At 41.1% G+C, this 27,863-nt stretch overlaps 1 protein-coding gene across 1 annotated transcript in view; it reads right to left on the reverse strand.

Annotated features, from left to right (window-relative positions):
• LOC127581814 (PR domain zinc finger protein 1-like) overlaps nt 1-14,014 on the reverse strand; it is a 49,020-nt gene extending 35,006 nt beyond the window's left edge. The window contains exon 1 of the mRNA XM_052036557.1: nt 13,838-14,014. Within this exon, the coding sequence (XP_051892517.1) occupies nt 13,838-14,014 (177 nt within the window). The remainder of the gene's footprint in view (nt 1-13,837) is intronic.
• Between the last annotated feature and the right edge of the window lie 13,849 nt (nt 14,015-27,863).

The raw sequence follows: 27,863 nt of genomic DNA on the forward strand, positions 1-27,863 counted from the left end.
AGGTATTTAAGAGGCTCTTTGAAAGGTACATGAATATGCAGAGAATGGAGAGATATGGACCACATGCAGGCAGATGGGATTAGGTGTCATTAGCTTAATTAGTTCGGCACAACATCATAGGCCGAAGGGCCTCTTCCTGTGTTGTACTCTTCTATGTTCTCTGTTCTAAGTGGATAAATACATTTCATCTCAATTAGAAGAGAAAGAAGTATATTGCTTTGCTTGACTAATTGCTTTTGGGATGAGGTATATATTATCAGGGAGGCTTCTAGGATCTGTTTGCCAGCTTGTTTTCAAGTTTAATTAGGGTGTTAAAAATGTACAAGAAATCCTTAGCTTTATACATAAAGGAACAGAGTACAAAAGCAAATAAGTTTTGGTAAATTTTTATAAATCACAGATTAGGTCTCAGTTGAAATGTTGTGTCCAGTTCCAGGCATCTTATTTTAGGAAGGGTGACAAGGATTTAAGACAGAATACGACAGAGTTTCCCCAGAATATATCCAGGATGAAGAGCCCAATTTGTACATAGAGACTGGAGATGTGGTAAATGTTCTCTTTAGAGAAATGTAATAATTCAAATTGATGTGGGGGTTTTGATGAAGTGGGAGAAGCTTCCAATGTGAATGGTTCAGTTCCTACAAGAATCAAAGGTATTCAGCAAATGGTCAATAGGGAGGATGAGATTTTAAATACTATTTATCTGAGTGCCTTGGCTGATAGAGTGATAGAAGTAGATTCACTGGTAACTTCTGAAAGGAAACTGGATAAATACTGAAAGGGGTGAAAAAGTTCAGGGCTATTAAGTAAGAGCAGTGGAGTGGGACCAATTAAACAGCTCATGCAAAGGCCCAGCACAGTGGACAAATGGCTTTCTAAACTGCATCTATAATTTACCTAGGAATTAATTGGTGCAATTAAAAATAAGTAGAGCATAAAATACATGGCAGCCAAACAAAAGAAACCATGAATTTCATTTTTACTTTTATTCATTGTCATGGGTTCTCCTACTCCTCTGCTCTACACCCAGCATTTGTCCAGAAGATTGGGGCCAAGAAAAGGCGCAGCTGTTCCACAGAAAAGAAATGGTTGCCGGAACCACTGACATGACAGGTGACTTTCACAAAGATTCCACGCCGTTGGAATGGCCATCACAAGGTGAAGTTTGAACCTGTGCTCAGAGCAGGTGTTAGCTCCTTTGCACAAGCAAGTGGAAACGGCAGTCATACCCAGTCCTTAACTCATGGAGTTCTGGAGGTTAAACACACTACCATTACCCACAGATCTTCACTTAAACTTACACAAAGAAACTGGGAACTATTAGCAGTACTCAAGCATCACCTGGAGGATTGTCAGTGCTTCAGAATTATCCTAGTGACCAGAAGTGGACGATTAATTTCCAAGACCTGGGCAAGGAATCATCAGGGCTTCAAAAACAAACACTTTCAAAACCACTTTGTTACATTTAATTACATTGAATGTTGGAAGGTGCCAGTTGTTTAATTGACAGAGAAGAATCACTCAGTTAATAGGCAGCTGGGAGGCAGGCTGGCAGATGATTTCAGGCAACTATTGGTGGGGAATGTGGGGGAGGGACAGTTGGCAAGAGGAGGTCATGTGACAAAACACCACACGTTCACTCAGCCAAAGCTGGCAACTCTAACCACATCAGGCAGTGACATCATCGTTCAGGGAGCCAGCCTTACTTAATTGGAAAACAATTAACTATTAAAAGGAAGAAGTAGACAAGTAATGTGATGGAAACAAAGGAACAGAGCTGAGTCACAGTCTTGGCATTATTGCTCCTCAGACAGGGCCTGTGAATGAGCTAACCCTTTCCCTTAAGTGTGATGCATTAAAGTCGGGAATTTGGAATAGGATGCCACAGACATTTTAATTTTTAAATGTGACAATGAGTGCAAGATTTTCATTGAGCTGCGGAAACTGATGCAAACTACGAACAAAACAACCCAGGACTATCAGATAAGGAACAAAAGGAGGAGAGAAGAAAGGAAGGAAGAATAAATAAAGACGTACTTCAATGCCTCATTTCACAACCTCAGGACATCCTATAATTCTTTACAGCCTATGAAGTACCTTTGAAGTTTAATCACTGTTGCAGTGTAGAAAATATGACTGTAGGGATGCCAACATTGCACTTTCAAAGTAAGGGTTAGATTGTGAGTGGTGCTTGTTTTTCCATTTCCATTTCCCAAATGTATCCGGGTGGGAGGATTGTTCAAAAGTGAATTCCTGTTAATTCCAATTATTCTAACCTTGACATTCAGTGGCATCACCGTCACTGATTTCTTCACCATGAGCATCCTGGGAGTCACCTCAGACCAGAAACTTAACTGTACAGAGACATACGTGGTTGCTACAAAGGTTGGGTGTAAGTGACAAGTGACATCTACAAGGCAAAAGGCAGGAGTTGGAACTGCATTCATCTACTTGCCTGAGTGAGTACAGTTCCAACAACACTCAGAAACTTAACATCATCCAGGACAAAGAAGCTGGCTTGATTGGAACCCCATCAACCACAGCAGATTCCCTCCATCACTGGGGTAAGTGACTGCAGTGTGTGCCGTCTACAAAATGTACTGCAGTTACTCATCCAGGTTATTTTGACAGCACCTCCCAAACCCATGATTAGACCATAAGACCATAAGGTATAGGAGCAGAATTAGGCCATTCGGCCCATCAAGTCTGCTCTGCCATTTAATCATGGCCGATTTTTCTTTCAACCCCATTCTGCCGCCTTCTCTCCATTACCCTTAACCCCCTTATCAATCAAGAACCTATCAATTTCTGCCTTAAATACACCCAGTGACTTGGCCTCCACGACCCTCTGTGGCAATGAATTCCACAGATTCACCACCCTCTGGCTGAAAAAAATTCCACCTCATCTCAGTTTTAAAGGGACTTCCCCTTATTCTGAGGCTGTGCCTCAGATCTTAGACTCTCCTACTAATGGAAACATCTTCTCCACATCCACTCTATCCAGGCCTTTCAGTATTCTGTAGGCTTCAATTAGATCTCCCCCATATCCTTCTGAACTCCATCAAGTACAGGCCCAGAGACATCAAATGCTCCTTGTATGTTAAGCCTTTCATTCCTGGGATCATTCTTGTGAACTCCCTCTTGTGAACCTCCTCTTCAGGACCAGCACACCTTTCCTTAGATACAGGACCCAAAATTGCTCACAATATTCCAAATGTGATCTGACCAACACCCTATAAAGCCTCAGCAGTACATTCTCGCTTTTATATTCTAGACCTCTCGAAACAAATGCTAACATTGCATTTGCCTTCATTAGCTCTGACTCAACCTGCAAGTTAACCTTAAGGGAATCATGATCTAGGATTCCCAAGTCCCTTTGCACATCCAATTACTGAATTCTCTACCCATTTAGAAAATAGTCTATGTCTATATTCTTCCTACCAAAGTGCATAACCCCATGCTTCCCTGCACTGTATTCCAACTGCCACTTCTTTGCCCCCTCTCCCAACCTGTCCAAGTCCTTCTGCAGACTCTCTGCCTCCGCAATACTACTTGTCTCTCCACCTATCTTTGTATCGTCATCTATCACCAAGCTGACAAGAGAAGCAGATGCATGGGAATACTATTATCTCCAGGTTTCCCTTCAAATCATGCACCAACCTCACTGGAATACATCACTGATCCTTCATCATTACTGGGTCTAAATCCTGGAAAGCGCTGCCTAACAGCACTGTAAGAGTACCTTTAGTACCTTTACCAGAAGGACTGCTGCAGTTCAGGAAGGCAGCTCACCACTGCCTTCTCAAGGGCAACTACAGATGGCTAACAAATGCTGGTCTTGTCAATGATGCCCAGATCCCAAAAAACTAAATCAATAAATGAAAGCAACATTTAAAGGTCAGAAGTGAACCAACTGCTGAACGCAAAATTCCACAAGTCTGAGAGTAACTTTGGATCCTGGATTTATTCAGGTGAGGATTGGTCCAGCATTTGAACATTTATAGAACAGATGTCAAGGTCAGGAAAATCTTACAGCTAAAAATATGTTGTTTACTGTTACCATAGGTGACAGCCATTTCACAATTTGGGTATAGGGTGCCCATCTAATATGGGAGAACTTCACCTCCTCCCTCTCCCCCTCCTTCCTTCATTAGTAGCATCCAACAGTTAAATGTATGACTCTGAAGCTAATACCATGGGCCAGCCAACCATCAAAGATGAGCATTTAATGGTGGCTACTGCTGCAAAGTTCAGCAGGACTGTGCTTCGGTAAGAAGGTTTTGTCTCATCGGTTCCTGAAAGTTCACTGCAATTCAGGGCAAGTTGGCATTTATTTTTGCAGTCGGCAGGGAACCTACAGTGATCACCACCAACTTCAAAATCCTGGCCATTGGATGTCTCCAAGCTTAGGACTTGTAGCTGTGGTACTGGACTGAGAAAATCCACAAAGAAATGGGACATTCAATATTACAAGTGGAAGGTATACACACAAATTCCAGCCAACAAGTTGCTAGCAGCCAAAAGATAGTCATGTCATACCTAAAGCAGGGGACTGAAAGCCCAACACTTGCTGATGGCTGTACTGAGCAACTTGCTAATCCTCCATAAACTTCAGTTCACCCAAAACACAACTTATCTAGATTCCATTCACCCATTCCCACTGTGCTGTCCGACCTATGTTGGTTACATTACATTAAAGCTGCTGTATAAATGCAAATTGTTTTACAGAAAATTGTTCAATGGAAATGGAAGAAAAATAAACATGAACGATTGAATGTTGAGCAGAAACAGTGCCAACTGTGACTATATATGGTTGCAACCTGTTATGTATTTTTAGGTGATTTCCTGTGTACTTTTCACATAATGTTGGGAGGAATCTAGAGCTGGTGTCAGGTTACACCAATCTACTCATTGAAATGGGACTCACATGGATCAAATGAGTCAAAATTACCTTTAAGCGTGGCTCTGCCTACAGATGTCGACTTTTACAGGTGGAACTGGAAACAAGACACAGATCTCCTTACATTCATTTCCCAACACTTCCAAATCCTGATCCTGACTGTGGAGCAGCTCTCTCACAGGAGCTAGTATAGAGAGACAATAAGCTTCTCCTCAGAATGGCACCCAAAAGTACACCAATAACTGGGTATGTCAATCAACCAGACCCTCTGCAGGGTCTTGGAGGTGATTTGGCCTCAATCAGCACCAGTCAAAACTCTGTGATCAGTTTTTAAAATGTTTCCAAACATTTTTTTCAAAAATCAAATAGGTTTAGTTAATAAAAAATGGAGGTATAAAAAAGTAACTGAAAATCATTGTACAGTGTTTAAAACCCATTAGAATAAAGTAAAATCATTTAAAAACCTACATGTACATGTTCCTTTCTCCACAATATCAGCTGTCCCATTCAAATGAATGGAGCCACCATCTCAAAGCCAGCCTGATCTGAAGCTGAGAAGCCAGATGTCAAACGTGGCCAGACCCTCACTCCAAAAGACCACTGCTCCATGACTGGATCAACGGTGAATCCTGTGGTGAAATGGGAGGTGAAGTGAAATGGCATCTGCCCAGATGCTAGGTCACTTCCAATTTCTACTTGTGCCCAAAAGCCCAAAGCAAACTGAGCTGTAAACAGTTAACACCTGATGATTCCTTTGTCAGCCAGCTCAATTCAGTTGATTGTTGCCTTTTATGGGAAAAGTTTCTTCATTTTTTTACCTCATTCTCAATCATGAATAGTAAAGTATTTTAATTGCCTACCTGGTATAAATTATTGGTAATCTATCATCTAAAGTTTAACAATGAAATAAAGTTTCTTGGGAAAAGAAATACTGTTCTCAGTTTCCTGGCAATCAACATATCTAGGCCAAAGCATATTTTGCAGAAGAGTGTCTGGACTTCTTGAAATTACAATTCACACATTTTTTAGAATATGGTAACTTAGGTTTGTGTTACAAGTCTAATGTCACAAAAACCATGTGCACTGCAGTTGTGAAAGCAAGTTCAAAAGGATCTGTAATGTGGGCTAAAAGGAAAAAGAAAGCATGAAAGTAATCAGTTCATCATTGGAAACATAGAAAAGTAGGAGCAGGTGTATACCATTTGAGTCACTTCCACCATTCAATACAAACATGACTGATCCTCCATCTCAATACATTTTCCTGCCCTCTCCCCTCCTGTGCTTTGAAATCTACCTCCTTAAATTTATTCAGTGACTTGGCCTCTGTGATAGAGACTATAAAGAGTGCAGAAAAGATTTACCAGGATATTGCCTGGACTTGGAGGCCTGAGTTACAAGGAGAGGTTCTGTAGATTAAGACTTTATTCCCTAGAATGTAGGATATCGAGGGGTGACCTGATAGAGATATATAAAATCATGAGGGGCATAGACAGGGTGAAATAACATAGTCTTTTTCCTAGGGAGGGGGAGCTAAAAACAAGAGGACATAGGTTTAAGATCAGTGGCCAGAGATTTAATAGAGACATCAGGGGCAGATTCTTCATGCAAAGGGCGGTGCATATTCAGAATGAGCTGCCAGAAATAGTGGTTGAGGCAGGCACGTTAGCAACACTTAAGAGCCATCTAGATAAGTACATTGAAAGGAAAGGTTTAGAGGGCTATGGGCCAAACACGGGCCGATGGGACTAACTCACTGGGCAACACGGTCGGCATGGAAAAGTTAGGCCGAAGGGCCTGTTTCCATGCTGTATGACTCTAATTACATATGTTCACCACCATCTGAAGAAGTTTCTCCTCTTCTCAATCCTAAATGTTTTACACCACATCCTGAAACTGTGACCCCGTTTCTAGATGACACCAACCAGAGGAAACATCCTCCTTGCATGCAGTCTGTTGAGCCATGTCAGAAATTTGTACATTTCAATTAGATCTCCTCTCATTCTTCTAAACACTATTGAATAAAGGCCCAGTTGACTTAATCTCTCCTCGTACGACAGTCCCACCATCCCAGGAACCAGTCTAATGAACCTTTGTTGCACTCCCACTATAGCAAATATATCGTTTCTTAGTGTGGTCTCACCAAGGTCCAGACATCCTGGGCACCCAGATCCCTGTGTACATCAACATTTCTCAGTCTATCATCATGTAAATAACATCCACCTTTCTGTTTTCCAGCCAGAGAATAACTTCACACCTATCCACATCTGACATGTTTGTCCATTCACTCAACTTATTTAAATTGCCTTGAAACTTCTTTGTATCTTCCTGACAACTTACAATCCCACCAAGTTTCATGTCAGGTAAAAATCCAACATGATTTGTTAATGCTTTTCAGGGAAGGGGCAGTGCTAGCCAAGCCCTGTCTGACAGACATGTAACTCCTGTCCCTTTCTAACATTGTTTACTTCAATCCTGGCCAAGTAGGGATGGAGGAAACAGGTGACCCAATCAGATCTGACCATTTCCCAACCATAAACAGGAGCTAAAGTGAAACTTACCACCCTGGAAATGTACAGCATTGGTTACGTACCCAGAGTAAAGCTCCCCCCAACATAGTCCCATCAAACACTCCCTGTACAGCACAGGTTATATTCAGAGTAAAGCTTCCCCTGCACTGTTCCATCAAAAATTCCCCAAGCAGTTACAATATAGACAAATATCCTAGGTGCTACACAGACATGAACTGGGGAAAATATGGCATGCTTTGTCAAAAACAAAAATACAAAGTGGGGTCAGAGTGAGTTTTAAAGTTGATCATGTAAAGTGGAAGTAAAGACATGAAGGGGATAGAAGCTGAACTTTATATTATATATATCATTGTAAAAGTAAATTAACTTTCATATATGAACAATATCTACTGCAATAGATCATGAGCGATTAAGTGCATGGCACACATTAACATTACACTTACCTAGAACATTAACAGATACCAATAGCAATCAGAAAAACACATATGAATACTTTGAAGCTGCAACTCAGAATCAGGCCATGGAAACAAATTTCTCAAGTTATGATTAGTTCAATTAGTTTTAATCCACCCAGCTAATCTGATTTTGAATGTGGCCATCATTTATGATTGAACCATTAATCTTGGAAGGGAGTCCCACAGCCTCAGAGTCCTCGATCTTAAGAGGTTTCTCTTCCTCTCCCTCGTGTTTAATCATGTATCCATAGGCCCTTATCTGTAATCCTTCAGCTCCAGGAGACAGTCTCCTTCCATCTACCCTGCCTCATCCTTGAAGAGATTTAAAAATTTCAATCACATTGCTCTGTAATAAATGTTTATTTAAGAAAAAGGAGAGGCAATTTTTCAAATTCTGTTATTTAACAGTATATTTTCCATACCAAGCAGTCTCCTGTGCTGGACCCTGACTGAAGCCTCAGCACTTTTCCTGTAGTGTAGAGATCAACGATGCACAGAATAATCTGAGGTTTATGTGGAAATAAATCCCCAAAAGAAAGCAGCAAGAATTTGGAACTGTCAGCCACAAACTGTGTGGGGTTCATAAACTTTCTTAATTGGGGAATAATCTCTGAAGAGGAATAGTAAAAGGATCAGGGAAGCAAACAAGGAAGTGGCTTTTGACTAAATGTCTGACATTGACCTGGTGGAAGGTGAGGATATGGTAGAGTTGTAGATGTTAATTTAACAGCTATGAGTCAATTACCATATCCAAGGTGAGGGATACCAACTCTGGGTAGACAGAGCCTTGGAGATTTTGTCACAGGGGCTTCCTCCCAGGAAAGTGCCCTTTTATCCCACCTCCAATACTTTAATAACTAATAAAAAAGAGACCCCCTCAAAAGTAATTGAATACAACTCAATTCTTCCATGTTTCTGTGATTTTTCTCGACATCGATGGCAGCAGTGTCCTGAATATCAGTCTTCAACTCCTGGAGATTCCTGGGCCATCTTGGAGAATTGGGAGCCCAAGTCTGAGGCCACCCATACATTAATACCGATGTACATTCTCACAGCCAAAACCAATGGCATTGGAAAAAAAGATCCAGCTCTCAACTGTTGCACTAACACCCCTATGACAGAAGATTGTGGCTTCTCCAGGTTCTTGGGCACAAGATCCAGGTCGTCACTTTCAGCACAGTACCAAGAGGGCACCACCACACCAGTGGCACTGCTTTTCAGACAAGTTATTTAACTGCAGCCCTGGCCTAGCTTCAGTGACGAACAGGGAAATTCTCTGCATTGTTCTGGACAAAACTTGCCTCTCAACCAACATCACTAAACAGATCAGCTCAGGGCTCCTTATGGACCTTGACTTATAAAATCACATTTCTCCATACTCCAGTTCAAAAGTACTCGATTGACCAAGAAGTGGTGTCATTTATTAGTGAAAGGCACTTAATAAATGAGAGTTTTTTCCCTGCCTCCACCTTGCAAACGGTGACTGACACCCTTGAGATTGCGAAACACATGCTGAGCCTACATGAAGAGGTGAATAGGAAACACTGTGGGACTGTTGGCCCTTCAGTGCCAGTAACCCAAGTCCACCTCATGATGCAGTGAAGGAAATCCCCACTAACAGCAGCAAACAGAAAATCTGACGGGCCACAGTTACTGGATTAGTCGAGTGAGTTCAGAGGAAAGAGCTGTTTCCTGTTTACTCTCCAACCGATTAGAGGTCTCTTTTCATGAAGCAAATGAACTGTCAGAACTTCAGACTTGTCACACTCTCTGAACAATGGCCATGACCTTTACTGGGGGTTCCTGATACTTAGAGTTTTTAAATACAGAATGTGGACAAATCTCACTTAGATTTACTCACAGGTTTTATATCTTTTATGTATTCTGCATGGAACACAGCAATGTAAGATAGTACAGCAAAGAAGGCCAATCAGCTGATCTGCACTGGTTGTGCTGAAGAGCAGTCAGGCTACTTTTCACTCTGCTTCCATTAACTTATTGAGTCATGCACTCTAGATCCTAACCAGTAATTGAGGAAACAAGTTTTCCCTCATGTCAGCTCTGATTCTTTTGTCAATTAACTTAAATGTGCTCCCTCAGGTTTCTAGCCCTTTTGAAACTGAAAACACATTTACTTTATTTACTGAATTTAAATCTGTCACAATTTCAAACAGTTCTAAATCCCCTCTCATGTTTCTCTATGGAGAACAAACCCGAGTTTCTCCAGTCTATTCATGCAATTGTAGATCCCTACAACTATTCTAGTGAATCTTTTCTGTATCCTCCCAAAAGCCCTTGTGTCCTTCAGAAAGCAGTGTGTCCAGAATGAGACAAAAGCTGTGGTCCAATTAATGTTAATACAGAAATGAAAAAAACAGAAAGTGCTGTAAATATGCAGAGGTCAGGCAGCGGAGTGATTTAGCATAGAACATAGAACAGTACAGCACAGAACAGGCCCTTCGGCCCAGAATGCTGTGCCGACATAGCTATTCCCTCCTTTTTTAATTCAGATTTCTATTTTAATTCAGATTTCCAGCAGCTGCATTTTCTTTTATTTCCATTTATTTGGTTTATACAGATTTTGCTCAACTTTCTGGCATTTACAATCATTTACTTCAGTAATGGTTTTGTTAACCTGTTCTCTTTTCTGGGCTTTTCTACAGATTGGGAAAGAGGATATAAGCACAAGACATGGTAGGTCCAAGTTTCCTCCTCTGTAACAGTGCCCTTCTCTACCTGTCTCAACTCATCTCCTTCTCTCTACCCTCCTCCGTACCTCCACTCATGACCTTTCCGATGTTCCCTTGGCCACCTATGAAGTCACCTAAAACACTGCCACCATATCCTAACGGGTACCAAGTCCCATCACCAGCACCTCTCACCGCAGCTCCCGTGCCTAGTGATGACACTGCCTCCCAATATGGTAATGACTCCATTACAAAATTTTCATTTCTGCTTCCAACTCAATTCACATCTATGCCCATCTTGTCTCTGCATGCTCCTCCAGCATTACAAACCTCATTCCTCCGGTTGTGATCCCTTGCCTCATATTGGTGCCTGTTCCCTCATCTGTCAGACCTAAACTCTGGAGGCCCCTTCCCCAAATCTCCCTTCTCCCTCATACCTTCCTCAAAATCAACCTCTTTGGTCAAACATTTGATCACATATTCAAATGATGTCTTAAAAGGCATGTTGCTAAATTTTGTCTGATAACATAGTAAAAAAGTTCACAGGAGTGTTAAAGGCAATACATAAATGTGTGTGATTGCAAATCTTTCTTTCTGCATTATTTTATTGCTTTATGTGCTCAGGAAGCATTTGATGTACAATGTAGAGAGAGCTTCCCACTCTATTTAATCCTTGTTTTGTCTACTATTTGTTTAATGCCAACATCAAATCAATTGTTAAAAAATAAGTTTATTCCTGGCAATCCCTCTGTCTCCCTACCATAGTAAGAGAAACATTAAGTGCCCATTGTCTGAAATGCAGTGAAAGATCTTTCATCATATCTGTTTCCACCCACACTCTGGGCAAGTAGGTGGAAGTTAGCCTGGCTTACAGCGAATTGGTTATCTCACAAACTATTCAGAGGTAGAGTCATTCCAAAACACACTGCTGATTTCACTTCTATTTGGCAAAGGGAAGGTGTCACTGTTGCAATGTTGTTTGGTCAGCCTCCACCTTTGGGGCGGCTTGGAGGATGTCACTCCCTAATTTCCACTGGGAAGCTGGGGGAAATTAAGATTCTTTAATTTTATGTCAAACTGGGGGACTATTTTCCTTCACTGTTTACTCATTTTTAATTTATTGGCTACTGCACAATTCTCAGTAGTCATGATGAAGACTCCCTTGAGAAAACCCTGCTGCAGTAACAGAGGTTTCCTCAAAAATGAAACATTGAGCATTTAACTCTCTCATACTATCAATGAAATAAAATGGAAGAGCAAATTATGGACCACATCATAGGTCAGATTGTGCTGGAGAAGTACACCTTACATGGCCAGCTTGTTCCATGTATTACCATTTTTCAGAGGCGTTTTTGAGACATTACAAAGATTGTCCATGGATCAGGCCAGATCCTCACTCTGGCCTAGACAATGGCCCTGTCCCTGATTCTCACTCTCATCCTGGTCCAGACCCCAAACCTCACCCTAGTTTAGTCTCCAATTCTGATTCTTGTCCAGTCATCAAACTTCACTCCAGAACTGATCCCCAACTCTCTCTCTGGCCTAGAACCTGATTCTTGATTCGAGCAATATTTATTTCAACAGATAGTCCTTGAATAGTTGAGTTATAAAGACAATCCAGTTCTATTATTTTCTCATCTAAGGATGCTGATGAAATTCTTTCTGCCTTTTATTTTCATCTTTATTTCTGTGCTAGCACTTTGCCTCAGAGACAGCTACTTGGGTACACGATGCAACTACTGAGGAAGAGTGCACTGTAGGAGGTGGCATCTTTTAGAGTTGCAAAACCAAGTCCCTTGGCTCTACTTGAAGAAGAGCAGGGAAGCCCTGATGACCTCGGCCCAATATTCATCATTTATCACACATCTAAATTTGGTCATTGTCTCATTGTTTCATTGTTGTTTGTGGAACTTGCTGCGTGCAAGTTGGTATCATGTTTGTTGGAGCCAATGCTTAAGCTTCAAAAGTACATTGTTCTTTGAAAGGTCCTTTGGAATATTGCAACTTTGTGAAAGACTATATAAAGGCATGCTTTTCTTTCTATTGCCATACTCCTGCATATCTGATCAATCATAACAAATATTCAGTGAAGCTAGCAAAGCCTTTGTATCCAAGGATGCTAAAGGATCAAAAGTTCTCATATACCCACAAAGAAAGAGAATGCTTGTGGTCCTCCACCTGCCCAACCATTGCCCTTCCTATATCCCTTCTTCCTCCACTATCACCCACTCCTTTTCCGACTCTGCCCAGATTCCCAGTGGATACTCTGCCATTGAGCCATTCTCAACACACCAGTCCGTAAAATTCAGGGAAATTATAGAATCATACAGCACTAGAGGAGGCCATTCAGCTCATTATGACTGTCCCAGTTTTATCAAAGAGTTGTCCAATGAGTCTCCTACTCTTTCTCCACATCACTGCAATGCATTTCCTTTCTAGCTGTTTATACAAAGCTCTTTTCAAACTTACTATCAAATTTGATTCCACTTTCTTTTCAGGAATCACAAATCTTAATGGCTTGCTGTATAAAGGTATTGTACTTATTTTGTCTCTATTTCTTTTGCTGTCATCTTCCCCTTTGCCAGCAGTACATCGCTTTGAATATTCACTTTAAAATGTTAGTATTACACAGGTCTGAAATTCCTTCAGGAAACACTCAAATATCTGCTGTAGTTTTGATCTTTAGGGCAATCAGTGACAGTCAAACTAGATATTTAATAAATAAATTACCAGTGACCAATGTGAAAAAATAGACGTTTTAATATGAGCAGAAGCTCATTCACAGTTGCATGCGCAGAATATGCAATTTTTATCGCATGGGCAGGCTGTACTCAGCTTCTGAAATGCAACTGTGATCCAGTAGTGGCACAATAGTTAGATTACTGGAACAGTGATCTAGAGATAAGAGTTCACGTGACAGGTGGGGGATTTAGAGAACATTACAGGGAAGTAAGTTGGGGAATGGGAATCAGGTTGCTCTGAGAGCTGGGATAGACATGATGGGCCGAATGGCCTCCTTCTCCATCATAAGGAAATGTAAGTTAAAAATAAAAGAGGAAATATAAGTAACAGAACCAACATTTAGAAGCAGAGTATGATACACACAACCTATATTAGTCATGTACAGAGGGCATGCAACCTTGTCAGGTTAAAATGCATATTGTGTAGCCCACTTTATCCAAATTTGCATTGATCTTTACAAAATTAACTTGCAATTGCATTGTGATGCTCAGAGATACTGGACCAGCTGGATATAGGAGGACCTACCTCATTGGTGTTTGTGAACTTGAAGGTAAGGTTTCGGGGTACGGAAGCTCTGGCCCAAGGGATTTCAGTATTTTTGGTCAGGTCCCTTGGTTGGTCATTTACAATGTAGGTGCACTTCTCTTCCAAATCCACCTCTCTCCACTGGCTCATGTCCGACACCTCAGCTCTCATCTTCATGCCCTCTCAGTGCCTCACTCACTCTAACATAACAGGACCAATTACAACATTGGAGAATCTGCAAGAGTCAAACAAAGAGAACAAAAAATATATAAAAGAAAAAGAATATCACAGGAAATGAATAACTTTTTGAAGTGCAGGTATTGTTTCAATTTAGGGAATGTGGAAGTAAACAAGTACAAGATCCCACACAGAATAATGACATAAATGTCTTCAATCCTGTTGGCTGAGGGATGAATATTGACCCAGTAAACTAGGTAGAACTCTTCAAAACATTGCCAGGAGATCTTATGTCCACTTGAGACTGCAGGAAATCTCTTGGTTTAGGACTTAATTTGAAATATAGCTCCTCTGACAGCGGAGCACTCCATTATGAGTCAGCCTTGTTATGTGCTCAGATTTCTAGTACAGACAAGAGACAATATACCACCCTTGCTCATAGTTAACACCAAATTATTGTCATTGTTTGTGCAGGTACGTAAAATCAGTTGACAGTTGTGCACTTCCCATCCAAGGCTTCAAAGAAGGAGAGGAATATACAAGACATCAGGAAGTTGTGAGAGTGATGGTGTTCCCAACATACAGCGTCCTTACCATGCTGGCTATTTGGGGATCTCCATCCAGATCTCAGCATATCTTTCCACAGACTGCTGCATCTCCATGACCAAAAAAAGAGGCAGGAGGGTAAGGGGCGTCCGGCATGTGGGATTTGGAATATAAGTTTAAATAAACAATTGAAAACCTTCACACTGAGCAAGCATCCTGTGTTACCTTCTAAGCAGCTTCATGATAACTCCCCATGCAACTATAAATAACTTTTATTGAAATATTATCTCTAATGCAGCAAAATATCTCCAAGAACTTTCCAGGAGTGTTATGATGAGAAAATCTGATATTGAGGCTCATAAGGAAAAATTAGGATAGACAGTCAAACATTTAGCCAAAGAGGCAGGTTTTAAGGAACGTCTGAAAAAAGAAAACAAGCAGACAGCTGCCAATAGTAAGATTCCAGGAATGCAGGAGCACAGGGATCTCATTGAGGTAGAGAAGGTTAGAGAGGTTGCAGAGAATGTTGAGTACAAGAACATAAAGCAAATAAGGCACAAGGATGAGGATTAACAAGAAAGGAGCATTGGTGGTTCCCATGTAGGATTGCGAGCTGTGTTGGGTAAAAGGGTTTTCATGAGCCAGATACCTTTTGGGTTCTTCTTATTGTCTGCATCCTGGTTGGAGAAGCAGTAATGAGGAATATTCTGATGAAAGGTTCCTCCCCAAAATATTCCAGTGCCAATTATCTCCACAGAGGCATCTGATCTGTACAGAAACGAGGGCAATGTTTCTCTCATGCAAGTGATGCAAGGCAAGATTTTCTGTAAGATGCTTTAGTCCTCTATTCAAGAGGGAAGTGCAATGACTGAGCTGGGAGTTAGTAAGGATTGGACACTTGATCCATCTTCAGCCTTCCATTAACTCCTTAAGCAATCTCTCAACTGGGATCAGTAATTTTTTTTAACTTTTTAAATGGATCTAAGCCCAATAATTAGAATCAAGGAGCAGACCGGTTTCATCAGAGCTAGGTGATGGGTTACGAAGACTATCAGATCAAATACTATTTTAGAACCTATTCCATCAATAACAACTTGCATTTATATGGCATCCTTAATACCAATGAACATCCTAAATTATTTCACAGAAGTAATTATCGAAAACATTTGATGCTAAAGCACACAAATTGCCATGACTTCATCGACTGATCAGCTTTAAGGAGAGCATTAAGAAAGGGAGAGAAAAGTTTAGGGAGGGAATTTCAAAGCTTACAGCCCAGACAACTGAAGGCACAGCCATCGGTGGTGGAGAAGTGGAAGCCAGATACTCAAGAGCACCAATCTCAATCCTGCTCTTGGTGCCTCAACCACCCCAACCCTCCCAATAACAAATACATTTTAAAACAATCGTGTTTTGTGAGCTGAAGGAAAACTGGCTCAACTTGGTATGATTTCTCCCATCCTTTAATGTGCAAGTCTTAGCAATAACTAACAGTGAGCTATTTGACTATGAGAGACCTCATAGCCAAGACAGGCATGACCTTAGGAATGGGAATCCTGGCTTTAGGAACAGGAATTCACTTTTTCACATCTTTAATAATCCTCAGCCTCCACCATGTGAGGTCAGCTTGAGCTTTGAGTAGAATTTGAACCTAGAAACCTTGCTGATGTCCATTGTTCAGCACCAACAGTCCTCTTCGTATTTGCCTATTGAACCATCTAGATACTGTAGAATTTTATTTTTAAGAGCATAATACTCCAAGAGATTGTTATTTCACAGGATGATCTTAAGCATTACTCAATCATGTCAGATTAGCATATTATAGTTCAACATTGGGTTCTGCTCAGGAGTGAGCATTCATATCCATCAGGAAGTAACTCTTGATAGGGTCTTTGGCTGCTTTTGGAGAACGCTAACTCTCCTGTGGTGTGGACACAGGGCTATGCTTTAGGCTGTGAATTTTCCCAGCTGAGTTCCCAGTTCTGACTAGAGATATTCCTGAAAGCTTCAAGACAGGAACTGCAACCTTCAGCACCCTGACCCCACATACCACCATGAGATGTCCAACATGCCCTTTGTTAAGATCCCCTACCTTCCCACTCAGAAGGCAAACAGACTGCTTAATAATCAGTGGAATTATTGTTTATTTGCCCATCTCCAATAATGTGACTAAAAATAGTCCTTCTTATGTAAGGAATTCTATTGGGAAAATAATTATACCATATTTCTTCTCAGTTAATTGTTGCCAGACAAGGACTCTCAATCAGATCAGAAGGCACACAGTTGGAGATGCATTCCAACCCTCAATCGGTACAGACAGGACGGACTGCAAATATATGTCAGACTGCCAGACTGAATGGCATGGGACATTTGTTTCAGGTCTGGACAATTTTAGTTCTGTTGAAAGCCCTACCTAATCTCTTTCAGTTGCTGATTCACCAGTTGAAGCTTCCCTTCCTATCTCAGGACAGGAAGATTTGATTAATGGACAGGACAGGTATTTGATTAATGCTTTATTAAATATGGGTGTTTTATCTGGCAAACAATCAAATACATGAACAGGTAAGTTGGATACAGGGGAATTCCACTAAAGATAATATTAAAGGATTTCAGGAGCAGCTTAAAGCAGACTGCTGATTTGTTATTGCCCATTTTACTTTGACATGTTTAAAAGTGAAAATCTTGGCATTCAGATAGCTATTAAACAGGCAGCCTGAACAACTGGGCTCCATTTAAAGAGGAAGAATTGATATCTGGACTTTTACTCAAGTGGGAAAGCTGGTAGCAGACTTTTCTTAAAAAAAGATTCTTGATATCTGGACCTCCACTAGAGAGAGCCTTGATATCTCGAGTCCATTGAATGAGAGCTGCCATCCGCTGACAGATCTTTTAAAGAGGGCATCTCCATAATGTAATTGCTTTCAAAGAGGGAGTCCTGACATTTGGATCCCTTTAAAAAAAAGGAAATATTGTCACCGGTAAGCAACTCTTTTGGGACGAGACTTATGGAGACAATAAACGATGCCCCACCAGCAATGCCCATGTTTTGTGAATTAACAGAGCAAAGGAGGGGTACTAGTGAGCCAGGGAGAATCACAAAGAATAACAAAATCTTAATATTCATCCACAGGAATCACATGTGTAATCAAGCAGGATGGAACAACATCCAGATCAATTGTACCCACACTAGTGATGGAATTAAAGTCAGAAAATGTACACAATAAAAGGACAAAAATTCCCTCAAAAAATCCCTCAATCCTCTACACTCACCGCTGAACTTGACTTTATAAATCAGAAACCTGCTATCACAACTTACCTCAAACGCCAGTTAAAAATAGTTAAAATGTAGTTTCACAAGTAGTTAGCAATGGTGCAAATACAGTTTGTCTCTAGGTTAGCAAGGCACAACAGTAAAGGAAATAGAGCACACTTTGCCAGGTTTGGTGAAGCAGACTGCAGGCAGACAGAGGTAACTCGAACAATTAATATCTTTTGAGTTGAAATCTTTCAACTGCACAGATCTAAAATCCATTTTTATTAAATATAGGGTATTTTTAACCTCCTTTGGAACAACGCCCTCTTTCTTCCAAACTCTATACTTGACTTTGAAACCCACCAAAGCAGTTGACTGTGCATTACGATAAAACCGTAGGTTCAGGCAGCTCCTTCCATATTGTGTTAGAAAGTTTTGGGTTTGTCCCATTCCAGAGATTTTGGTTGACAGTCCAGGCTGGCACTTCAAGTATAGTACAAAGGGATCACTGCACCGTCAGAGAGTCCTTTTGAATGGGACATTAAACCAAGCCCCTTTCTGCCCTCTTATGTGGATATGAAAGATATCTGGAAGAGAACTGGAGTTATCCCCTGTGCCCTCACCAGTATTTATTCCTTAAACAACATCATTAAAATCAGATCATCTGATGATTGCCTTATTGCTATTTGTGGGACTTCTAATTTTCCTACATTACAACAATGACTTCATTGCATAGAATACTTCATTAGCTTTAAACCACTGAAATATCCTAGAATCATGAAAGGCGTCCAAAGAAAATCAGATCTTTCTTTCAAGATGCAAAAAATCTCCCCATGAACAAAAATGCAGTTAACAAAGATGTCAATTTCCCCAACCACCCTATCATAATGTATTAAAATCTCAGTACCAGGGCTTGGCCAATAAACAAGTCTACATGACAGATGGAACATTGCAGGAGAACATCGCACACTACCCTGGGACTCTGGTGACGATGGCCCAGAGCACCCTTGCAGTGATGCATCAACCAGGCAATCCATTCAGCACAGTGTAGGAAACATCCAAGTTTTTGCTTGCAAATTTTCTAACTTTACTTGTTCAAGCTGAGGATGATTGAAAACCACAGCATGATTTCAAAATTAAAAACAAATATTTCTAAACAGCTCTTGTTTAAAGGGGCAGCATCCCCATGAGAAATGGTCATAACTGGTTAATGTTCAAGAGTACAAAGCAACATCACATTGCTCACATGTAGAAAGTTTCATTCCAACTTACACCATTGCCTTTATTAAATAAAAGGGGACGGATAAAAAAACAGGATCAATCAGTTTTTACAGAATTGGCTTCCCTTTAAAAAATTTTGTATTAATTTCTTGGCATAGTACAGCGCCAAGGTTGAAAGTTGACTGGGAATTAATTTCCGTTCATCAAGTAACCTAGTGTTTAGAGCTTAGCTAATCTTAGAAAAGGGATACATTGGTTGCCCAATATAAACTGACCCAAGTTTCTTCTCTCCCATCATTCTTTTAATTTTTGGTTTGTCCATTGAATAACCTTTTAAATTCCTAAACTATCCCAGAAAATTCTTCTATTCTCTGGTATCTCATTCTCTTGCTCTCAGTCCTTTACCAAGAATCCAAAGTAAAACAGACTTCATCCGCATAATGCCTCCCCAACTCCAGTTATGGTAATCTCATTCTACACTAATTAAAAAACTTTACAGCAGCTATAGAGAACATTGTCAGCAATGGCCTTGTTGCAGAACAAAAGTACTTACAGGTCAAGATTTGCCACTACAATGCCGTGATCAACCTCCCTTCCATACCCCTCTCCTTGCTGGAACAGATTAAACCCACATCCTTGCTTCGCACTTGGGCTCCTCTCCAAAATTCAGTCCTACAGTTCTGGGCTTCCAAAACTTTAGACAGCACAGAGTCACTCTCCTCAGTCACCCAATGGGCTGGAATTGCCCAATCGCACACAGCCCAGGATGACTCTATTTGCATTCAGTATAGCCATAGGCCGCCAGGGTGCCCAACAATCAATGGATTATTTCAGATTAACCAATCAGTAGGGCATTAATGGTTCAGCCTTTGGAAGCTGTCCCTTTCCCTCCATAGCCCTCCCCTCCCACTCAAAAAATACTGGAACAAAGAACAGATGTAAAGATAGCACATGGTCAGTGTTAAATCTGATTGATGCTGTCAGTGACCTGTGTCTCACTCGCTCTGACAATGACCTTAACCCATTAAATACCAAGTACTCGGAACAAGCCAGCAAGCAGTAGCTGACCTACATTCATAAACAATCAATTATCATATCTATTAAGACTTAGGTTATTATCCCTCGATAAACGATGTGTACACAAAAGCACAGCATGGTGCAGCCCAGCTCCGGCTCCACACGGCCATCTGGGGGGCTAACAAGGGGCCAGTATGTTTGTTTTTTCTACTCCTTTATCCATTGTTGTGAGTCACTGGTTGAGTCTCAATTCCTCTCCCTCACAATCATCTCCCCTCGTCTCCTGCAATCCTCACTTTCACTGGGGTACAGCGCACCAAAGATGTCGGGTGCCCTCCTCCACCTCACCCCAGCAATTAGATAACGAGAGTCAGCTCGTTATTGAACTGTCAAAGGCATCAGTCAAATCTTGTGCTCATTTCCCATCTCCATGTAAATACCCAGATTTCAGCTGGGCATCTCCATGCCATAACCCACCTATTGGCTCACCCTTCCCATCTCTGGCCCATGTACACAACAAATACTGCCCAAGATGTGATCAGCTACTTCACGTCTCTTTCTCAGGTCTCCCTTGATTTCAGTTCTACAAAAGCCCTCACACTTAGCCACAATGGGAGATGGGTCCTTTGGTGCTTTTACAATCAACCTATATAATTGAGCCACCTTAGGAAAAAAATCCCTTAAATAGCCAGAAATAGTCCATGATATTTTTAAATATTCTCCTGAATATTAACTCCTGATTAAAACCCAGCTTGTACTTTTTTCCAAAATTATCATTATTTCAAACCCCTTGATTAGATTCCAGCATTTAACCCATTCTAAGGTAGATATGTTTCCACATACAGTATAAATCTCCCAAATCCTTCAGTTTGATCTTGGCCTGTAACTCGATCCTGAGTATCGAATATTCTATAGATAAATTTCTCAAACTTTTAACTAAATTATAACCTATAACTCCTTCGTGAATATCCATTATTATAAATATGGACCAATCTATTAGCCTGTCACTTTTTGCTAAATCCCTCAATTAACTTTCACCTCTAACTTAGTCTTGGGGAATCAATAGTTCTGTTTTAAACACCACAAAACCTTTGATAAACTCTTAGTCTGTAACTTGTTGCTGAGGATTAATAATGGTTTTTATAATTAGCCCAAATCACCCGATTAGTTGTTATGTGCAACTCATGGCTGGAATCTGTTAGATAAAGCACCCAATTCTCTTGATTAGAGTCCTTTACCTCTGTTATCCCTTATATCTGTTGTGTTCAGATTTTTAGAGAGGGGAGTCTTGGCTCATTTAAGGACACTCCCCATTTTTGGATTTCCTATCAGAATTGTGGGTTGAGGTGGGGGAAGATGTTGTTCTTGCATCGAATGCAAGAACAACAGAAACAGACACATAAGTCTCCTGTCAACCCCTCAATCCTTCTCTGTCATTCAATAATCCGATCTTGACCGCAACATCATTTTCCTGCTTTGTCCCCCATGCCTCGTGACTCTCTTGGAGTTCTATCTCTGCCTTGAATACATTCAATGGCTTCACCTCTCTTGTGTAAAGAATTCCAAAGATTCACAACCCTCTGAGAAAAGAAAATTCCCCCTCATCCCCCTCTTAATTGGACAATCTCTTACTTTGAAAGAATGCCCCCTTGTTCTAGGTACCCCCAATTGGGGAAATATCCTCAGCATCCCTGCCGTAAATCCTCCTCAGAATTTTGTACCTTTCAATAAGATCACCTCTCATTCTTCTAAGCTCCAATGCATAGAGGCTCAGCCTGCTCAACCTTCCTTCATATACCAACTCCTTCAACCCAAGAATCAACCAAGTGAATCTTCTCTACATTACCTCCAGTGGAAGTATATTACTTCATAAGTATGGAGACCAAAACTAAATGCAGTGCTCCAGGTGTTGTCTCACCGGTGTCCTGTAAAGTTGCATAAAAACATCCATTTTACACTCCTTACCTCTTGAAATAAAGACCAAAATTCTAATTATTTGTTATAACTACATGCAAATTGTTTGTATTTCACCCCAGATCCCCTTCTACTGCTAATTTTTTAAGTCTCACTTTATTTAAATAATAACTTATATTTCCATTTTTCCTTCCAAAGTAGATAACCATCTAATGCCCTGCGTTATACACCATCCACTAACTTCTTGCCACTCAATTAACCTCTCTAAAACACTTCGCAGGCTTTTTGTGTGCTCCTCGCAATTTGCTCACTGACTTATCTTAAGCATCATGAGCAAATTCGACTACAATATACTCAGTCCATTAATCTAAGTCACTAATATGCATTGCAAGTAGTTGAGATGCCAACACGGAGCTCAGTGGTACTCCATTAGTCACTAATTGCCAATCTGAAAATGACCCAACACTCTGTTTTCTGTTAGTTAGCCACACTCCTATCCATGCCAATATATTAAACACAATCATCCAATGTTGGGCCAAAGGGCCTGTTTCTGCGCTGTACTACTCATTGACTCTATAACCTTGTTTGCCATTATCCTGAGCAGTAACCTTTTATGTGACACCTTACTGAATGCCTTCTGGAAATCCAAATATGCTACAGCTACTGCTTCCCCTTCATTCACCCTGTTTGATAACTCATCAAAGAACTCAGGCAAAGTTGTCCAACACAATATCCCTTTTTTTTGTTTCTACTTTATTGTATTATAATTCTCTAAATGTCCTGCCCTTACCTCCTTAATAATAGCTTCCAGCATTTTCCCAATGACAGACGTTAGATTTCCTGATGTGTAAAATGTGTTTCAGCATAACAAGGCTGTTACCGTTGATGATGAGGAATGGCTTTTTGACTTGCTGTTTACCAGTCAGGAGGTTGGCATTCCCCAAAAGCCTTACATCATTTCTTATCAGCTAAATTATCCTCCTCATGTGATCCTCCTTAGATACTCAAAGCACAACACTAAAAACATCTGAGCTACTGGATTTTGAGGAAATAACCCTGTTTAAAAAATAGATGCATTGGATAGAAGAGTTTATTGAATTAGCAAAAGCAGATGATTTGAGTTGGCAACCAGAAGAGGTTGTTATTGCATCTCATTTGTCACAAAGTGAGAGAACTATACCAGAAAACCTTCAAATGATATCCTGGAGAAAGCATTACATGCATTACAAACACATAGTGTACATGTAGTAACTGCCTAGAAAAGAAAACGGTTGGATACCGCACACCACCAGAAGCAAGAAGAGTCCTTTAATACTTCCTCAACAGAGTTAGGACTGTTAGCAGATAACTGCTGTTTTGCAGGACCTGCTTATCAGAGATCATTTGGGCGATATGAATGTCCAGCCAAAGAGAACAACTCCTGTGTGAGACAGAGTTAACACTAGAAAAATGCATACAGACATGCAAAGTTGTGAAGCCATGAAGTCAGTTGGAAGTATTACATGTCACCAGCAGGAAGTAACATGTGGTGAACTATGACACTAAAGGAAGAATACAGAAAGTATGGCCAAAGTTACTTGGAGGTCATTAGTATTGTGACTGCCTGAAAAAGAAACGGCCTGCATGTGTGAAAGGTGTGAGCGATATGAATTGAAAAATAATTTCTACAACAAGACAGGCATCAGAAGTCCATGGGTGAGAGGGATGAAATCAGCATTGCAAAGGAAGGGAACAGGGTCACTTTAAGAGTACCCAGTACCGAATGTGTCAATTCTATGGAACGGACAATTGCTAAATGGGTCTAATGTGAAGGTGTTAAAACAAGGGGAACCAGTGAAATGTTAACTTGCCTTGGGAGCAAAAAGGTGCAAGAAGACAAATGGAGGTGGCCAAACAGACATAGATACATGGGTGCCAAAGATCTGACACTGTTAAGAGTTAGAGACACAGTGAGGATAAAGCCTACATCGGACTGGCATCAGACATAGCAGAAAGGAGTGGTGACTTGACACACAGTACACCTCAGATTATATGAGGTCTTAACAGAGAAAGGCTTGTCATATTAAAGGAACGGATTGGGAACAAAAGGCCCAGAGACACAAGTGACTGCAGGTGCTGGAATCTGCAGCAAAAAGCAAACTGCTGGAGGAACTCAGCAAGTCAAACAGCATCTGTGAGGGGAAAGGAATTGTCAACATTTCAGGTCAAGACCCTGCATCAGGACTGAGTGTGGAATCCACCTACCCAATATCTGGAGGACTCTGTACTAAAGTGGATAGTCATTCTGGATGTCTATTTTTCCCTTTTTCCAAGAATAAAGGAAGGGTGTAACATGTAATATTGGTTTCTACCACTCCAGGCACCGTACCATGTGGCCAAGTGCTCTGTGTTTGTGTTGCAACCATGTTTAGGGTAGAAGATTCAATGGAATGTTCATCTCCCTCTGGGGAGAAGCTACCTCTCTGCTTGGTAACAGACAGATAACAGAGAAAACCTGCATCTCTCCACTTCCTTAGTTTAAATAACAGGCTATCCTCCAGTATCTTTGAGAGAGAATGAGAGAAGATACTGGGACGCTATGTATTTTGACCTATGTCAACCTTCCTTGGCAGACCACAGTCCCCAAGTTAGACTGATTCACTGGTCCACAGTCCTCGAGCTCACTGAAACACCCTGGAGAGATGAGCATTGGCGCCTAAGATTCTTCTAAATGATGCTGGTGCTTTGATAAGGTGGCAGTTCTGCTCATTCATATCCAGCACTGTCTGAGAACTCTAGGGAGTTCCCAAGGCTCTGCTAGGCTGCCCTCTTACTGAGGCAAGTGGGATGTCTCAGTACTAGATAGGGCATGTGTGAACAGAAATTCCCTGGGTGCAATAGGTCTTGTGCGTAGTGACAAGTTCAGAGGTTTACTATTAAAAACGGTGACTGTGGGTGAACACAAATTACTCAGCGTGAAGGCTATAACACAGTTCAGGCAGTCAGTGGGTAGTTTCAGGGACTTCTGACCTACTAAGTTACCTGGCTTGTAAAGCAATTCTGTGCTTAGTGTCATGTTATCTTCTTATTATGTAAACTGACTTCAACATTACCTGATTTGAAGCTGTCAGCACTGGTTCATTCTATTGTCCCCTTACTGGGCACTATTCCTGAAAGATAACAAACAGAGGGATATGATGCAGAAGAAAGAACTTGCCTTCATGTGGTACCTTTCAGAACCTTGGGTACCAAAGTGCTTTACAGTACAGTAATTGAAGTCCAATGAGTGTGCAATTGAAATTTTCTTCTCTCCCATTGCACAAAAATACCCTTGCTGAGAGTGGAAGTCAGACTGCAAAACCAGCCTTTCAGCAGGGACAGCCACCATAACCAGAGGCTTGGACAGCCTCAGTTAGCACTCCTGAATGACATAGATTCTAGCACAGAAGAATGCCATTCAGCCCAAAATTTAGTGAACTACCCACCATGCTTTCATTCCTACGTCAAGTCCCCATTTAAATACATAAGTGTTTTCTGCTTCATCATTTCCAGTTTGTAGTGAATTCCATCTCTCTGCATCATTCCTTACTTGAACTGCTAGTGACTGTCCCCTTCTTTGGTTGACCCCATGTTTATGGGGGTTAGCCAGGAGTTACTGGGTGTGCATTGGAGATAACAAAGAGTGAATGAGAGCTTTAGCAGTATGGTCTGAGGCAGGGGCAGAGTCGGGTGGTGATCACGATGTAGAAATAGATGGTCTTACTGATGGCACAGATCAATGGCTGGAATCTCATCTCAAGGCCAAAGAGGACACCAAAGATTTTCAAGTCTCACCCACAGTGAAAATAGGAAGCGTGCAAAGACCTCATTATATTAAACCATCTATATCAAGCCTCATCTTAATCTCTCTTCCAGAGAAAAGAAAAAGTGGTTAAGCAGCTCAGTAACTCATTGCCTCAGTGCAATCAAACTTCATGTTCACATATAGAACAAGAGCTGTTTCAGTCTTTCCCATCACTGACTAATAAAGCTCTTTAGTGTTCTCCTATGCATAATGTTCTTACACTGAACAGCATTATCATTCTGTTCTAAGCTCCAAGCAGTAAATTTAATTCCAAGGTGACAATTTAAGCCCCAAAGGTAAAAAGCTTACAAAGTCATTCTGTTCTTAAAAAAGCATTTTGCAGGGTCACACGCAGTCATTAACATAACTTCTACATTAAATCAATGTACAATTACAAGTAGACTACAAGACAAACAGGGCAACATGTCCATTTAATCCATACAAGCAGTATCCTAATCTTACATTCTCACTCCTTTCCCAGACCCTGATACCCTCACCCCCACCCCATTTCCATTAACTGCACATCTAAATACTCCTATATATTTATTAGCACCAGAACTCTCAATTTGAGAGATCAAGCGATATTGGATTATTTGCCCGCATTCCTCTCACACCATTTCCCTCACTGTTTGTGGGACCTTGCTGTGCACTAATCGGTTGCTGTGGTTCCTATGTTGCAATAGTAATTAGTGCAGCAAGCCACTCTTCACTGACAATAATACACTTTGGACTGACTTTAACATACAATTGAAAGTTTTTTTTTCCCCATCTTCTATCTCTCTCTCTCATGTACTGTCTACCCAGTCCCTTGAGTTGTAGTCCAATCTCTCTGCTGGCCACCAAACAATCCTATCTAAATAGCAGTTTGTTGCCATGGTACTTCTCTCATTTTCTGTCAGGAGCTTACCAAGTCCCCAGTTCAAGTGTTGTCCTATTCCTTCCAGCCATATGTTTAGTTTGTTCTTCAGTACAGAGGCATTCTGCAAAATGAATTGTTCCCTGGCCTTGAGCCTTACTCAATGGAGGATCACTAATTGTACCATCCCGATCCCCTTCAAACAGACTATAAACCAAAACTGTACCAGTAAGCACTAGAGGCTATAGGGTGTCTTACTTATTTTGGCATTTTATACAGGTTACTCCCCAGGTTACGATAGGGTGACGTTCCTGAGAACTGTTTCTAACCCGAACAGTTCGTAATTCGGAAATGAACAAAAACAGGGTGCCGGAAAGGATCATGGAAACAACTGTGGCAGGAGAGTGAGGAGGAGTAGGAGCAGGAAGAGCAGCCGCCAGCCGGCCTCACTGACTCAGCTGACTCAGTGAGTGAATGAGTCTGCTCAGTACCCCCAGCTCTGCTCAGCTCAGTTGTTGCGGCTAGTGTGGGAGGTGGGGGAGCAGGGCCAAGAGAGAGAAGACATGTGGAAGTGCCCTGTTCCCAACTGGAAGAAGGTGCCTGCAGCCATGCAGCAGCCAGCAAATCCATTCCATTGGTCTCCCAAACGCTCACTTGTACGTATGTGCTGTCCATTAGCTGGGCATTCGTAACCTGGCGAGGATCTGCATCAAATTTTTATTTCCCTCATTAGCGGTGCCCTAAGAAGAACATTATCTGATGGTTACTTTTTCTGAGGACAAATCACTGTCACCTTTATGATCTGTTAAAAACCCAAAAGAAATAACTCGGTGGAAATGAGATAAAAGAAAATGAGTGTGGGTGAATGTAAAATTCTTCAGTTAAGAAGACAGCATAACCTTTTAGGAGATAAGACTTGTGCAAATTGTTGGTAACCCAGTCTGCTAAGGTCACTGCCTTGAGATTTCTGACCCTGGTGATTGGCCTGATTTGTAAATCCACATTGTATTGAGGATTATGTTATCTTGTTATTATGTAAATTGACCTATGTTCCCTGATCTGAAGCTGTCAGCCCAAGCTCACTTTATATCTCCTTTCTTCCGAAAGTGTAACAATGAATCTTAATAAGAAAGGTACAAGCATGCGCTTCAACGTCAACTTTCAGGCCCCAAAGCTTCTTGCTGCCAATAGATTACATTCCAAATATAATCATTTTCGC

The sequence above is a fragment of the Pristis pectinata genome, chromosome 22, assembly GCF_009764475.1.
Source record: "Pristis pectinata isolate sPriPec2 chromosome 22, sPriPec2.1.pri, whole genome shotgun sequence".
NCBI lineage: Eukaryota > Metazoa > Chordata > Chondrichthyes > Rhinopristiformes > Pristidae > Pristis > Pristis pectinata.